At 40.7% G+C, this 15081-nt stretch overlaps 6 protein-coding genes across 6 annotated transcripts; 1 reads left to right on the forward strand and 5 right to left on the reverse strand.

The window, feature by feature from the left end:
- Positions 1-498: 498 nt before the first annotated feature.
- On the reverse strand, positions 499-3246 carry LOC106433101 (agamous-like MADS-box protein AGL97). The gene has a single exon (XM_048767291.1). It carries the CDS (start codon positions 3129-3131, stop codon positions 2037-2039), a length of 1095 nt encoding a protein of 364 aa, XP_048623248.1. The 5' UTR covers positions 3132-3246; the 3' UTR covers positions 499-2036.
- Positions 3247-3414: 168 nt separating this feature from the next.
- On the reverse strand, positions 3415-5226 carry LOC106433118 (cytochrome P450 77A4). The gene has a single exon (XM_013873963.3). The coding sequence runs from the start codon at positions 5009-5011 to the stop codon at positions 3521-3523; it is 1491 nt and encodes a 496-aa protein (XP_013729417.1). The 5' UTR covers positions 5012-5226; the 3' UTR covers positions 3415-3520.
- Positions 5227-5603: 377 nt separating this feature from the next.
- Positions 5604-8229, reverse strand: LOC106433119 (8-amino-7-oxononanoate synthase). The gene is made up of 10 exons (XM_013873964.3): positions 7835-8229; positions 7628-7758; positions 7443-7550; positions 7123-7361; positions 7004-7045; positions 6699-6786; positions 6476-6609; positions 6086-6325; positions 5935-6003; positions 5604-5840 (listed from the first exon to the last, which is right to left on the reverse strand). Exons 1-10 carry the CDS (start codon positions 8082-8084, stop codon positions 5714-5716), a joined length of 1428 nt encoding a protein of 475 aa, XP_013729418.1. The 5' UTR covers positions 8085-8229; the 3' UTR covers positions 5604-5713.
- Positions 8230-8274: 45 nt separating this feature from the next.
- On the forward strand, positions 8275-9538 carry LOC106433120 (eEF1A lysine and N-terminal methyltransferase). Its single transcript, XM_013873965.3, has one exon. The coding sequence runs from the start codon at positions 8275-8277 to the stop codon at positions 9481-9483; it is 1209 nt and encodes a 402-aa protein (XP_013729419.1). The 3' UTR covers positions 9484-9538.
- On the reverse strand, positions 9491-11114 carry BNAC09G50690D (uncharacterized RNA-binding protein C1827.05c). The gene is made up of 8 exons (XM_013873966.3): positions 10866-11114; positions 10661-10775; positions 10504-10559; positions 10372-10419; positions 10180-10277; positions 9958-10027; positions 9759-9869; positions 9491-9670 (listed from the first exon to the last, which is right to left on the reverse strand). The coding sequence occupies exons 1-8, from the start codon at positions 10986-10988 to the stop codon at positions 9620-9622; spliced, it is 672 nt and encodes a 223-aa protein (XP_013729420.1). The 5' UTR covers positions 10989-11114; the 3' UTR covers positions 9491-9619.
- Positions 11115-11422: 308 nt separating this feature from the next.
- Positions 11423-14795, reverse strand: LOC106433114 (assimilatory sulfite reductase (ferredoxin), chloroplastic). The gene is made up of 8 exons (XM_048767290.1): positions 14219-14795; positions 13095-13871; positions 12724-13020; positions 12436-12633; positions 12206-12340; positions 12009-12125; positions 11777-11935; positions 11423-11662 (listed from the first exon to the last, which is right to left on the reverse strand). Exons 1-8 carry the CDS (start codon positions 14417-14419, stop codon positions 11609-11611), a joined length of 1938 nt encoding a protein of 645 aa, XP_048623247.1. The 5' UTR covers positions 14420-14795; the 3' UTR covers positions 11423-11608.
- Positions 14796-15081: the final 286 nt, after the last annotated feature.

The raw sequence follows: 15081 nt of genomic DNA on the forward strand, positions 1-15081 counted from the left end.
GTATATTTATTTATTTATTTATCAATTTTGTATCTGGCAATGTGTATGCTTTCTCTTGTAATACTCATTGATTCAGAAATCAATTTTTGGTTAATAAGAAATTAGTAGGTTTCATGTGAGATAAAAGATACTCCATACTTGGAAGAAGAAAAAAAAGTAAATAAGGTTTTATTATTAACCAAGATAAAACCGAAATTAAACCGGTTTGAGTTCGGTCAACATCCAAAGATTGGAAAATTGACAGAAGTCAAACCAGATCCTACCAAAACTACTTGAAATAATCCATAGTTAACGGGTTATCTTTTCTTTGGCTCAACTTCAACTGATTCATTCACCAAACTTGGCACAAGAGATGTAACACACAATGTTTCTACCACTGTGTTATCTTGAATGAGTTTCAAAATTCATTGGAAAACAAACCATTGAAAAAATCAGAGAAGTGGAGATTGTCATGTTCCATGTTCTACAGCTTCAGAGAGCACCAAATTTGATTTTGATTCGTATTCATCATCATGGACATCATTTGGACGGAGTTGTGCCAACGCTTTCGGATACCATAAGTAAAAAAAAAAATAAATAAAAAAAAAACTCAGTTAGCATAATTATTTAATTAAGAATATTTAAAACAAGAAACAATATATCGTTATAGAAAAAGATAAATAACTAAGCTTACAAAAAATATAAAGTTTAATATTATATTTTATAACTGATTTTTCAATAGGTAAAGTGACTTAATTTAGTTGCTCAAAAAAGTGACTCAATTTCTTTCAAAAAAAAAAAGTGACTCAGTTTTTTCTATAATATGTTGAAAACAAATATAAGTTTAACCTACTAAAATTAATTTTAAAAAAAATACTACACATAGCATAACATAAATTTGAAACAAATATAAAAAAATATATTCTATTAAGAAGTAATAAAGATTGAATACGATAGATGTTTTTTTTTTGAACACCTTTATCACCATAGTCCCCGCAACATGTGTGACTGGCAAAAAAATATTAAAAAATATTAAAAATTAATTTTAAACAAATATTGTTAAAACTAATAAATAAATGATTTACCTAATTACTCTTAATTATTGAGTTTTTATAACCAGAAGACGAGCCCATAGCAGAGACAAAATCACCCTGTCAAACATGACTTGATATGCCCAATTTGGCTCAAGTAGAGGACCTCTTGTCAAGATGTGCCGTGTTGACTTTGATTAACGCCAAATCATTCACCACGTCATCTTTCAACACTGACAAATTTACAGAGTCATGAAGAACAATAAGCACCTGACAAATAAAAAATAATTAATTAGTAACAATATGAACATTGAACAGTTTAACAAAATCTGTTCGTGGCTCTTTTCTAGAATGAAAGTATTCTGGGATTGAGAGTCAATCCGTTTTAACCACGACATGAGCACATGTGACTATAGTGTCTTCGTTGACAAAAAATCCAGAGCCACCCATAGCAAAAATTTTAACTCTACAATAATCAGAAGCTTTGACGTTAACAATTACGTCCACGACGGCATTTGCACTCGATCTTACAAAATTAGTGCAAGTTTTAAAAATTAAATTTTATAACTGACTTTCAATAGATAAAGTGACTCAATTTAGTTGCTCAAAAAAGTGACTCAATTTTCTTTCAAATAAAAGTGACTCAATTTTTTCTATAATATATTGAAAAAAAAAGATAAGTTTAACCTACTAAAATTAATTTAAAAAAAAATACTACACATAGCATAACATAAATTTGAAACAAACATAAGAAAATATATTCTATTAAGAAATAATAAAGATTGAATACGATAAATATAGTAGAATTAATATGGTAGAACTGATGATAATTTGACGAGTGTCTACCAAAAAAATAAATGACAGTAAAAATAAAAATAAAAATTCAAGAAACTTGTTTAGTGTAAGGTTAATTATGTCCTAGTTATACTATTTGTTTCACTTATATCAAATTAAAAACATATGCATACTTAAAAATGTTAAAGTAAGAATATCAAATGTGACAAATTATGGTACATAGGAGAATGTTTAATTTTCTATAAGAGAGGCGATCATGGAGGCAACATCCATCTCAGAGTTCATGGATAGATCTTCAGTACTCTCCACGAAATCAAAGATTTGGTCAATATCAAACTCTTGATAGCACCCATATAAGTTTCCTGGTAAAGCATTGGTGCTGTCAGAAACCGCTACCATCTGATTATCCTCAATAGAATTACTTGGAATCACCACCATTGCTCCATCTTCAGAACCAGAACCAGCGCATGAATATCCCTTCGTTGAGTCGACATTCATCTCCAAATTTGTAGTTATAAAACCTTCAGAGTTCATCTCAAAGTCAAAGAAGTCATCATCAAGATTAAGCGCTTGATCAAACCCATCCACGCTTCCAAGTAAACCGTTGTTGTTGTTGTTGCTGTCAGAACTCGTTACAATCTCATTCTTGTGTTCACTGTTGTTGACAAACCCCTCCACATTCTCACGTGAAACATCTTGAATGCAAAGACTTGCCAAAGAAGACTGTAAACCTAGGGTTTGGTTTCCATCAAGCTCCTGATGAGTTGCGTTTATAACAACATCCTTGTTGTCCTCTACGATCTGATCCTCCTCTTTAATGTTTTGAGGTGGATCCTCATGAATGCAGCTACTACTTGCACCAGCGGACTGAAGATTTAGGGTTTGGCTTTGATCAAAAAAAACTTCCTTCCTCTTCTTCTTTGCGTCCTCACGAGTTGCCAAGGCCTTTGAACGTAACCCTTTTAGATTCTGCATCATCCTCGAAATAGAGTCCACCGCCTCACTCAACTCCTTGGGATCCTCTGACTCGGAAAGACGCTTGTCTTCCCACCAAAACTCTGACCCTAGATGATCTTCCCGAGGATACTCATTCTTGAGGAAAGCAGAGACGACGCTATCGACCGAGGAGTGACCAAAAGAGTAGAAGGAGACGTTGGATTTGGAGCAAGGTGGAGTCGCTAAGATAGCAACTTGAGCACCGGACAGAACACAAAGCTGGGCGGTTTTGCTGAAAAGACCTTTACGGCGCTTGGAGAAAGCAACCGATTTTGATTCTTTCTTCTCTATTTTCTTATCAGTCGGTATCTTTCTCTTCAAGCCTCCCATTGTTCGATTTCACAAACACAAAGAGAGCAAGAGACGATGAAATTTTTGTTATACGTGTTGGTATAATGACCAGTATCAATATATATAGGCAGGCTTCAATGAACTCTCGTTGCTTTCCTTTTTTGTTAATCATTCGCTAATCCGTAATTAGAAGGTTAATTACCTAAAGTTTCCCTTTTTGAAGCTAATTACTCATAATCACCTGAAACCAAAACCGGTTCACTCCAGCTATATTTTTTTGGTTTAGTTAAAACGTAGTAGTAGTATTTGTTCAAGGTTTATATTGGTTGCAGCTTCTTCGGTTTACTTAATTATTAAAAAAGGAAATTACTTTAACAATAAAAAAGGGAAGTTTAGACAGACTTGGTTTGCAAGTCATTGACTTTGTCTTAAACCCTGGCTTTGACCATGGCTCTCAAGGGGTTCTTCATCACCACCGCGAACACCAACTTCCCGGCGAAATCCACTCCACTCTCCGGTGGGTTTTTCCTCCACTCAAACTCTTGAACCATCCTCGCCACCATTAGCTCCACGTGTACGATGGCCATCCCAAGCCCCGGGCAGATCCGACGCCCGATTCCGAACGGCATCATCTTCACTCCAGCTACGCCGGTTAAATCAGCGTCTTCTCCACCCGTTATAAACCGGTCCGGATCGAATTTATCCGGTTTAAACCAGATGTTCGGGTCTTCACTCATACCGGGAAGATAGAACTCCACGTTGGCTCCCACGGGAATGTCGTACCCGGAGAGAGTCGTCGGCTCAGTAACGCCGTGACTTAACGTGAAATACGTAGGCGGGTGTCTACGGAGAATCTCCTTGACGAACGCTTTTAAAAAGACCATTGTGTCCAGGTCCTTCTCGTCGACCGTACGATCTCCCACCGTTGATTTAATCTCATCGTAGAGACGAGATTGAATCTTCGGATTCGTGATCAGCTGCGCGATCCCCCACTCGATCGCCGTCCCAGTCGTATCCGTTCCCGCGTTGAGAAACTCTGAACACAGAGTCACGAGATCCTCGTCGGACGGCGTCGTTTCCCTTCCATCGATTTTGAGATTGAATAGCGTATCGAGATACGCGAAGGACGACGCCGTTGGGTTCTGAATCGCCGATCGCCGCTTCTCGATGAAGCCGACGACGAACTCCACCAGCTTCCGGCGAAGTTCGAGAGCGAGTTTCCTCTCCTTGGAGTAGAACGGTGTCAGCACCGGGAGGTAATCGTGGATCCGCGGATCGACGGCGATTAGAATCTCCGTCATCATCCGATCCATCTTCTCCACCGACTCTTCATCCATCTCGACTCCGAAGCACATATCTAGCAAGATGCAGAAAGCAGCGAATCTAGCGTTTCTCAGCACCCAGACGATCCCGTCGTGCTCCTCGGCCTCCGATCTGATCCTCTCCACGAGCTTATCGACGGCGGATTTTCTCACGGAGGCGAACTCCTTCAGCCGATTCGAGCTCAGGATGTTCTGAACCATGTTACGCCTCAGGGACCGCCACACGGGACCGTACATTGCGGAGTGGACGGTGATGTCGCTCGAGCTGAAGATTTTCCGGGTCGGAGTTTCGACGGGCCGGGTTGCGAATTGGGCCCCGCGCTCGATCAAGGCCTGGTGCGCGAGATCCGCGTCGGAGATGATGATCATCGTTCGGATCCCCATCTTAAGCGTGAGAATTGGGCCGTGGATTTTTTTCATCTCGTCGACGTATTCGAAAAACTGCTTACCGGAGCGCGCGAACTGAAACAGATTACCGACAACCGGCCAACCCGGTGGGCCCGGTGGGAGGTTCACGCGCTTGGACTTGTGACATATTCGCGTGAGTATGTAAACAAAAACGGTTATGAGAAGAGTGAAGAAGAAGAGGTCTAGCATTTTGGCGCGCTTTTTCCCTTGAGCTGATGAGCTTAGAGCTATGGAGGATTTGAATCAGTGATCAAGAACTGTTTGGATCAGTCAACAAGTTGTATATTTGCGTATTTTATACATGTTTATAATTAATAGAAAACTTAGTATAACGCATGTGAATATCATCTCTGTATCTTTAGTTTCTTAAAATATGTCAAAATATCCGAATTTGTGTTTTTAGAAAGCATAGCATAACGTATGTGGAATTGTGAAAATGTGTATCTTCAATTTCTAAAAATATGTTTTTTTTTAACATGCTCTCCATTTTCATTTGGTATCAAGTTTAAGTTTCTTGTTTGGGATTGATTACCATTTTATACAAATATACACTGATATATATTCTTATGAAATTTCACAATATACGATAGTATAAACCCAACTTATTTATTTATAAATAATATCTCTGGGCCTGTGATATTTCCACTAGTTGGGCTTTTAATTTTTCGGTCCAATGTAATATTGATCCACATTCTTGTCTTTCTTTTTTTTTTTTTGAATGAAAACATTTCTTGTCTTTCTTCTCCTTAGGCTTTCTGTTTTACACTGGGAGACCATCACATGTAGCTAGATTTTAAATGCATTGAACATTTTGCAAAGTAGGGCTTTTACAGCAATACATAAAAAGTATCTATTTCAAGTGATCAAATCAATGAGACAGTAAAAAAGTTTCTAGAGTTTAGGAGATAGAGAGGAGGTAATGTGAGTGATGTTGCGAAATTCCAAACAAGAAGAAAGCGCAGTGATGAGTTTCTTCACATCTTCTGTGGTATGTGTTGCACTCAGTGTCACCCTTAACCTGAACAAACAATAAAAAAAGCTTCACCGAGATTCATTTGATAAAAATTGTTTAAATTCACAGGAAAAAGTATGAAGTTTCTTTGTTTGTTTACCTGCAAGAATTGGGTGGCACTGTGGGTGGTCTGATTGCCATTACATGGAAGCCTGATTTTAGTAGATACCTGCAGCAATGTACAAAAATCAATCACCTATACAAAGTGTGTGTGTGCGTATGTGAGGAAGAAGAAGAGAAAGAGTGTGAACCGGCTCCCTTGAAGGGCTTTCGCTTGATTGCCTACAACTAGTGAGATAATGGGGCTTGAGATTTGAACTCCAGATAATGCCTCAAACTCTTTCACCCTCTCCCATATTGCCTTTCTTCTCCATCCCTCCTTCCTCGCCACTACAACTGCTGCATAAGCAGCTGCAGCCATAGGGACAGGTATCGCTGTTGAGAATATGAATGAGCGTCCTCTCGACTGGATCAGTTGCTTCCACTTCTTGCTGTTTCCAAAAAAAAAAAAAAAAAAAATTAAGCTGTTACAGACTACCACTAGTCTAGTTTATCATAAGCTTTCATCAACCTTAGAGACCTCAACTACCACTAAAACAAACAATTAGTTTACAAATTTCATATCATATGGGTATGTGTACCTGCAAGCTATGAATCCGCCATGACACCCTGCTGCCTTACTCAAAGTGCCCACACATAGATCTACATCGGCTTCACAGTTAAACTGCTCAGCTACGCCACCACCATTTTCTCCACAAACAAATGTTCCATGTGCCTGATTGATCGACTCAGTGTTATGTCTTCAGGACAAAGTAGTTGACACCAACACCTAAAATTTGTAACGTAAATGTTCACTCAGCTTACATCATCGATGGCTAGTAAGAAACCATGCTTCTTCCGAAGCTGAGAGAGTTCTTTCATTGGCGCAAAGTCACCGTCCATACTAAATAAGCTGTCAAGAAAACAAAAACGAAATGAGATCCAATCAGTATAACTTAATTTTATATGTCCACATCCTCAAACGACCAGAGGCGTTGATAAGTATACTGAAATAAAGTTTAGCATTTGCAGATAGCACCACAAAACTATGATCAGACCGGAACATTAACGTACTACAACTTATAACTAATATAATTGAACAAGAGCAGTAAGTAGAAAATGTGACTGACCTATCAGTCACCACGACCTTCCTCTTCATTTTGCAACTTGATCTGTCCCAAACAATCATAGATGACATCAATGACACTAGATATCAAGGGAGGAGGAGTTGCGGAAGCGAATGGCTTACAGTAACGAATTAAGGTGATACATGTCACAATGTCGATAAACAAAAACTTCAACATTTCCTTGTCGTTCAGCAAGACGGATACCATCAATAATCGATGCATGATTCAGTGTATCAGAAAAGATGGCCACTTTTTCATTCTCAAGAGGTTTCCCACTAGCAGCCAAAAGTGAAGCAACACTTCCGATTGCAACCATCGCAGCCATGTTGGCAGCAAACCCAGTAGGACAAACAAGACAATCCTAAAAAGGATAAAAGAAAAAATCAATCTTCTTTCATCTAGATATACATCAATATCATGGGGACTCATGTTTTGTTTTTACCTCCTTTTTCTTCAGTTCAGCCAAACTCGACTCAAGCAAACGATGATAATTGGTATAGCCACATATTAACGCAGAACCCTTAGGTCCCATACCATATTCTTGGACTGCCTGCATAAGAACCATAAGGCAATGGACGAACAATATATACTTTAGTTCGTTGATATGAAACTGTTTTGGAAACATACGCTTGCAGCAGCATTTGCTATGGTAGGATGTGAGCTCAAACCCAAATAATCATTCCCAGAGAACAAAAGAAGCTTCTTGAATCGCTCTTTTCCACCCTCGCCTAACGCATCTCCACTAAAACCCTCTTCTCCTGCCAATGTGAAACTCTCAACTTCATAAAAAAAAATCGTTACTTTGGAAACTCCGAAACTGAAAATGAAACGTACCGTTGCTGGGTTCATCGTGAAGCCATTTATGAAACGTGGGTATGGAGACAGAAACCTCGACTGAAGTTCGATCCCAGTGACGCATACCGTCGAACACCTCGTACTCGTCTCCTTCATTACCTCTGCTTCTCGCCATTTTTTCATCGTTTTGCCGAGATACACAAATGGGTCTCAGAGATCGAAGGACTTGTCTGGATTCAAGCACATTCACTGCTTCTTCCACGCATTTATCCCACGAATTATCCGCCATTCGTGGAGAACAAAGCGTAAGGAGAATGCGTTTTAGCTCTTATACATGTTTGCAGAGATGATGGACTAGTAGTAAACAAAAATCAGATTTAGTCACGTTCAAGTCACGTGATTGGTTTAATCCGGTTTACTCGAATCAGCAAAAAGCTTCGAGAGATTGGAGATGGTGAAATCAAAAATCAAAATCAGCAATGGCGCTTGATGTGAGAATCTTCGAAACCGTCTCTCCTTCTCGCTTCATCTCCTTCACAATCCCTAACCCTAACTCTCCGTCGCATCTCCTCCGAGTCGCCGTCCTCGACTCGCCGATTCACTCCAGCGACTCATCTCCTCGAGTCGCCGCCATGCTCGTCCCCAAGCACCGAGAAACCGACTGGATCTTCTCCACCGAGTCCGGCCATCTCCAGCTCCTCCTCAACCTCCCAAACATCTCTCGTCTGATACTGATCGGCGACGATCCCGACGATATCTCTAATTCCCCCGCCGACGACAGCGAGAGACTGAAGCCTCTCGTCGCGGCTCTCTCACCCAAACCCCTAACCAAAGAAGAAGCGCCGTTTCTGATTTACGAGGACGACGTAGTCTCCAGAGTAGAGCTGGAGAGATCCGTCGGGCCTTACGTAGGCGAAATGGTGATCGAAGACGTAGAGATTGAGATCGACGAGGTTACACGAGAGTTCAGGAGGAGATTGAGGTTTAAGAGAACGCCTAACTTAGTCCAATCCGATATCAAGATGGTCCGTACAAGAGGAGAGGAGTTCGAGCCTCGGCTCACGGAGCTTGTGCATCCTTACTTGGCGCCGATGGTGGCGAGTCTCTCCTTGATCGGTTGTGATCTCAAACGTAGACCCAAGGCGTTGTGTATTGGCGTTGGAGGCGGCGGGTTGCTTAGTTTCTTGAAGTTAAAGTTAGGGTTCGAGGTTACGGGTGTGGAGATAGACCCTGAAGTGTTGAGGGTCGCGAGGCGTTACTTTGGGTTGGAAGAGAGGTTTGCGAGTGTTCACGTTGGAGATGGTGTTGACTTCTTGAAGAGGCTTGATGATGTTGATAGCAAGTTTGATGTGTTGATGGTTGATCTTGACTCTAGTGATCCGGTTCACGGCGTGAGTGCTCCTCCGGTTGAGTTTGTGGCGAAAGATGTTCTGTTAGCTGCAAGGGCGGTTCTTGTTCCGTGTGGGGTTTTGGTTATCAATGTCATTCCTCTGAGCAAGACGTTCTATGAAGAACTCAAGGATGTGTTTAGAGGGGTCTTTGCTGAGTTGTATGAGATTGATGTAGGGAATGGTGATAACTTTGTTCTCGTTGCAACTGTTTCAGTTAGAGATGGTGAGAGTGGTTTTACAATGGGGAATTTAGCACCAGTAGTCTTGAAGTATGTTGATGCAATACAGAGGATCTGAGATGTGGTTGAAACAAAAAAATATTCATTGCAATAAAGTTGAGTTTTCGATCCCATGTCGAAAGTACAATAAACCAGATACCATATAAAAACAAAAGCTTATCGAAAATGTGTGTTCTTCCACAGCTTTGAGGTTACTAGTCTTCACTAAACTTGATCTTCTTAGGTAATGGCTGGGTATTTCCAACCTGTAAGCAGCGACAAAGAACATGCGTTCATTAGTTACTAGTTCTGTATTCTATTCATATAATAAGAGTTATGAAATCGGCTACTTACAAGCTCGGGGCATTGATATTCTATTCCAGCAGCTTCGATCCTCTTTCTCCTCTTCTGGTCACGTTTCACAACCTTGTTCAACATTTTCCTATGTTCTTCCAATGTCCTTTCCTGTATACAGAAGAGAAACCAAAGTTAAAAGTCCGAAGCTCAAGGGACATGGTGAACTGAGAACAAGAAAAGTGAATAAGATATATACCTTGTTATGTTGTTTACGCTCAATCTGAACCCAATCAACTGGTTTGTACTGACACTTGAACCCTTTCCACCTAAAACAAATCATTCATGACACACAAGCATTATGATCAACACAAAAACTTCATAAGTAGCTAACCTTGCACAACTGGATATGGCAACTAAACTATTCACAAAGAAAACCCAATACAACACAAAACAAAGAGGAATCAAGAAAGTCACTCACAGATTGGGTTTAACTTGCTCTGGTGGAATAACACGGACTTGAAGCATGTGCTCGAGCAGCAGATAGTCATTCATCGCACCCGCTGCAATTTCAGCCACCTACATATAACAACCAAAATGAAAATAGTCTTCAAGAATTGAATCAGGAGCATAAACGGTTTCACCATTTTGTAAAGGTTCAAAAGTATTATACCTCAGGGTCCTCAAACTGTATGAATCCAAAATGTTTTGATTTCCCAGTCTAATTACAAAAAACAAAAAAATTAATGAGGAAACAAATATAACAACAAATAAAGCAAGAACACAAGGAATATGTATATATAACCTTTTTGTTACGGGCGACTCTAACTCTCTTGACTGTTCCAAACTGCGTGAAGAAAGCTATAAACAACAAAGATACAAACAGTTTGAGCAGTGTGTGTGTGTGACCAAACACAATAAATCAATTTTAGCTTGTAATCAAGTTTTAAAAAGAGAGTAACCTTCAATCTCAGTCTCGTAGAAGCCGTGAGGGAGACGACCGATGTATAGCACCGTGGCTTTGTTCTCGATAGGTTTGGTCGCTGGAGCTTTTCGAGCTGGACCGCCTTCTAGAGGCTATTAACAGACACGAAGACAGAGATTCAAGTAATGGAATCTGAAACACGAGTTTGAAGGTAAGGTGAAAGCATCGTAGAAAAAAATTACCAGAAAATCAGCTGATGGTTTGGGGTTCTTGGGAGCAGCTAGCTGAGAAGAGGAAGAAGCAGCAGCGGAAGCGGTAATCTTCTTCATGTTCTTCTTCAGAGCTTTCTTCGCCTTGGCACCCATTGTTGCTGTCGTCGGCGGAGAAAGAGAGAGAGAGAATCGATTCAAAATTAGGGTTTAGTTATAAAAACCTTCTTTTTATCGAAAAACGCTTTTTCGAGCGTTGCGACTGGCGACGTTGGGCTTGTTGGTGGATAAATGGGCTAATAGACTATTAATGTGAAAACATAATGGATCTAAATAAGCTACAAATTGACCCAATAAGAAAGCCTGCTATTTAGCTCAATAGTGTGTTATCTTCCTGGTGCTTCTCTTTTTTTTTACTAGTGTTTCACATAGTTGTGATGATATGATATCCTATCCATAGCACGCACAATCCTAAAAATTAATACTCTTTGGTTGAAGCATTATCAGTTTCTAAATTAGTAAACTCCTTGGTTACTTGCTACTTTTTGAATGTTCTGAACAATGAAAATGATGCAAAATACAACGAAAAGGAGCGAGAAGTCTTTTTTGAATAAATAAGAGAGAGAGAGAGCAAATTACATTAAAGAAAGCAAAAAGATAACGAAAAGAGAGAGAGGCTTATTGTTGTGGTTATTGTATTGTTTAGAGCACAAGACAAAGCGAAATTAAAAAACAAACTGGTACAAAACACGAACAACTTCTCAATCACATGCTCCTTATTGAGGACCTCCTTTATAGGTATCTATAAGCTCCTTAAGCTTCTCGAATCCCTGCATTTTTTTTATCATAGTTGCAACAACAACAACAACAACAAAAAAACAAAGTGAATACTTTTGTTTGTTCTTCGAAACATAACTTCAAGTCACTGCGAGTCTGAGAGTTACCATGCGGGTTGTGAATTCTCCGAATGATTCCTTAGTTTGTCTATCCACTTTCCAGTGATAAAACAATGGCTCGAAGACTTTCTCTAAGTCGTGAACCTTCACCTTATCCATGAAGCTCCTTGCTATCTGTGTTTGGTTCGGTGTTCCTCCTAGCCAAACCTGCGGATCCCCACAACAACATTGCTTACTAATCTATTCTCATTATTCACATGAGCTTGTACTCGAACCATACCTGATAGCTGTTGGGACCATCACCCACTAGACCAAGCTCAGCCATGTACGGTCTGGCACAGCCGTTAGGACAACCGGTTACTCTTATCACAACAGACTCATCGTACTCCAGACCAACCTGATCCAACAAAGGAGTTTTGCACATCAAGATCAATTGCTTGTAAAGACACAAGCTTAGGTAAATGTAAGTTATTTTACCTTCTCAAACATGGCCCTCACTCGCTTTAGAATGCTGGGGATCCCGCGCTCTGCCTCCGTTATTGCCAATGGGCACAAAGGAAAAGCGGGACACGCCATTGCCGTTTGATTTAATGGGTCGACAAACTCAGGTTGCTACAAAAAAAAGGTAAGTGGGGTGGGTTTCCTCAGTTTATGTCACAATAGTTATTAAATATGCATATCTAATAGTCAAAGAAAGGTTAGCTCACCAGCAAGCCGGCCTGAGCAAGCACTGTGGTGATGGGACGCTTCCACTCGGTCTTTATATCACACAACACAATGTTCTGGTTTGGTGTGATGCGAACATCAATTTTGTATTTCTCTATTACTTCTCTCAGTGTCTTCTTCATTATACCTCCAACACGACCACTGTCTACGTGAAGCCCACAGAACCACGCACCATCTCCCTGAGAATGATAAGATATTTGCCTCATTAAGCCACCAGACAAGTTCTGAAAGTGAAGGAATTTTTCATAAGGCTTTTCAGTAAACAATACCTGTTCATGCCATCCCAAGTAACTCTTGAACTCCCACTCTGGAAGATCACGTGAAGGCTCAAACTTTTTACCATAGTACTGCTCGACAACATCTTTAAACTTCTCAATTCCCCAGGAGCTGACCAAATACTTCATTCTGCTGTATTTACGATCATCTCTTCTCCCGTGTTCTCGCTGTGTGACTACAATGGCTTTCACAGCATACAAAATATCCTCCTTTGGCACATAACCTAGTGGCTCTGCCAGGCGGGCAAAAGTCGACTCCATTCTGTGTGTTCTTCCCATACCGCCACCAACCTAAAAGATGAGTCATTAACCTCAAACAGCTCCAAACCAAGAACACATGTAGGGTTAAAAGAGTATCCACTTACATAAAGGTTGAAACCCTGTGGCTCCCCATTTTCATCTGAAACAACGACAACGCCAATATCATTGGTGAGGAGGTCGACAGAGTTATCCGTAGGCACAGTCACAGCCACCTTAAACTTCCTAGGCAAGAACTGAGTGCCATAGATAGGCTCAGGCGAGTCGACGAAGTTAGTCCCATGAGAGTTATCATTTCGAGCTTTCACCACCTCAGGAGGCTCAGCAGTCATAAACTGCTCCCCATCAACCCACATATCGTAATAAAACCCCGACTGAGGAGAAAGCAGAGCCGCAATATTATCTGCCGTCTCCTGAGCAAAGAGATAGTCTTTCTTCACATAAGGCGCAGCAGGAGCAAGAACGTTTCTATTCAAATCACCACAAGCACCAAGAGTGCTACCCATGTTTCTAATAATCGAGCTCATCACGGTCTTGAGATTCTGCTTGAGAACACCGTGGAGCTGAAACGTCTGCCTAGTGGTCAAACGAAGCGTCCCGATCCCGAACTCATCTGCTAAGTCGTCCATAGTTAAATAGAGCTGGTTAGGGACCTTTCCGGAAGGGTTCTTGGTGCGGAGCATGAAGGAGTAGGATCTTCCACCGCGCTCTTCTCTGTTGTACTGCTGGTAGCTACCGTGGAACTTGATGAGCTGCACGGCGGACTCGTTGACGTTTGGAGCTTCTGTTAGAAGCTCCTCGTTGAGAGGATACCTTATGAAGTTGCTCTTCTCCTTGATTATTTCAACTTTACTCCGCTTGGTCGCAGCCTCAGGCTTCGACGGCTGAATAAAACATAACCGTCACTGTTATATATATATATATATATGATTTAGAACAAAAACTCGATTCATAAAATTAATTATTACGAACAAGCTACGTGAGAGAGAAGAAGAAAGTTTGTTATCCAAAATATCTCTTACTGAATAAAATGAACATTTACATAGTCAGCTATACAATTGAGAATAAACCAACTAATCTAACCAAACCACTAAACCGGTATCTATAAACCAATATTAATCATCGCTTCATCAACACATACAAGCAGAAATCAAATTCACTAAGATTACAATCAGAATCCATGGAGAACGGAATCATTAGGAAAATACGATTAGAAGAGATCGAATCTCACCGAGGAGACGGCTTGGATAGGGGAAGGACTCGACGAAGGATGAACCGAGACGACGCCACGTGGATTTCTCCTCCCTAAGAAGGCCGAATGAGAAGATCTCAACACGTCGAGCCTCCCGAGTCTGATCTTCTGATCCGACGAGAAAAGAGTGGCGGCGGCGCCCGCCGGAGATCGAAACGAAGACGACGACGACGACGACATCACTTCACTGATTCAGAGAGAGGGAGTGTGTGTGCTGAAAGGCTTTTGATGGTGTTGATAAAATTGAAATGGGGCGTGCGCTAAGAGATTTAGAGAGACAGAGACTAACGTGCGCAGTCACGTGACCTGAGGCGGCTAGCTTATATCCATGAGAAGCGCGTGATACACAACGATTTTACTTTTCAACTATTGTATCACACCGTTCACTAAGAATCTAACGGTTGATTAAGTGCGCGTGTCTTCATGTCCGTGATGAGAGGCGCGTAAGTAAATAAATAGGAGAAATAAAAATCGAATTTTTGCTCTGATAAAGACTTGAACCGGGATGGCATCCTGGATATATTCAAAGTTAAATGGTTCAGATGCTAAGATGAGAAAGTTATTCTGCAACTTGGTGCACCAAAGTATACTAGAGATTGTCTACGTGACGAGGGTAAAAGGGTAATTAATGATATCTCACCTACTTTACTTATTTGTAAGGCTTAAAAGGTTTAGTGGTTTGTGTTGGGCACATGCTAAATATGATCAGTATGCAAGTTTTAGCTGGTGCTACCTACTTACTTTTTCTTTCTTTAATAAACAAGTGCTTGCTACTTTGTTCCTCGTATACTTAATATTTAGGCCTGGGAGTTCGGATCGGGTTCGGACCGGTTCTTTTCGGA

The sequence above is a fragment of the Brassica napus genome, chromosome C9 (assembly GCF_020379485.1).
Source record: "Brassica napus cultivar Da-Ae chromosome C9, Da-Ae, whole genome shotgun sequence".
Classification (NCBI taxonomy): Eukaryota; Viridiplantae; Streptophyta; class Magnoliopsida; order Brassicales; family Brassicaceae; genus Brassica; species Brassica napus.

Coding starts and splice junctions, on each gene's coding strand:
- LOC106433118 (XM_013873963.3), bottom strand. CDS start 5,011: ATGCTAGACCTCTTCTTCTTCACTCTTCTCATAACCGTTTTTGTTTAC.
- BNAC09G50690D (XM_013873966.3), bottom strand. CDS start 10,988: ATGGGTGCCAAGGCGAAGAAAGCTCTGAAGAAGAACATGAAGAAGATT. Junction 10,560..10,660: donor CTACGAGACTGAGATTGAAG/GTTACTCTCTTT, acceptor TGTTGTTTATAG/CTTTCTTCACGCAGTTTGGA. Junction 10,420..10,503: donor GAGTCGCCCGTAACAAAAAG/GTTATATATACA, acceptor TTTTGTAATTAG/ACTGGGAAATCAAAACATTT.
- LOC106433101 (XM_048767291.1), bottom strand. CDS start 3,131: ATGGGAGGCTTGAAGAGAAAGATACCGACTGATAAGAAAATAGAGAAG.
- LOC106433119 (XM_013873964.3), bottom strand. CDS start 8,084: ATGGCGGATAATTCGTGGGATAAATGCGTGGAAGAAGCAGTGAATGTG. Junction 7,362..7,442: donor CTGAACTGAAGAAAAAGGAG/GTAAAAACAAAA, acceptor TATCCTTTTTAG/GATTGTCTTGTTTGTCCTAC. Junction 6,787..7,003: donor AAGGTCGTGGTGACTGATAG/GTCAGTCACATT, acceptor TTTTCTTGACAG/CTTATTTAGTATGGACGGTG.
- LOC106433120 (XM_013873965.3), top strand. CDS start 8,275: ATGGCGCTTGATGTGAGAATCTTCGAAACCGTCTCTCCTTCTCGCTTC.
- LOC106433114 (XM_048767290.1), bottom strand. CDS start 14,419: ATGTCGTCGTCGTCGTCGTCTTCGTTTCGATCTCCGGCGGGCGCCGCC. Junction 12,341..12,435: donor TTGCTCAGGCCGGCTTGCTG/GTGAGCTAACCT, acceptor TTTTTTTTGTAG/CAACCTGAGTTTGTCGACCC. Junction 11,663..11,776: donor GAGAATTCACAACCCGCATG/GTAACTCTCAGA, acceptor AAAAAAATGCAG/GGATTCGAGAAGCTTAAGGA.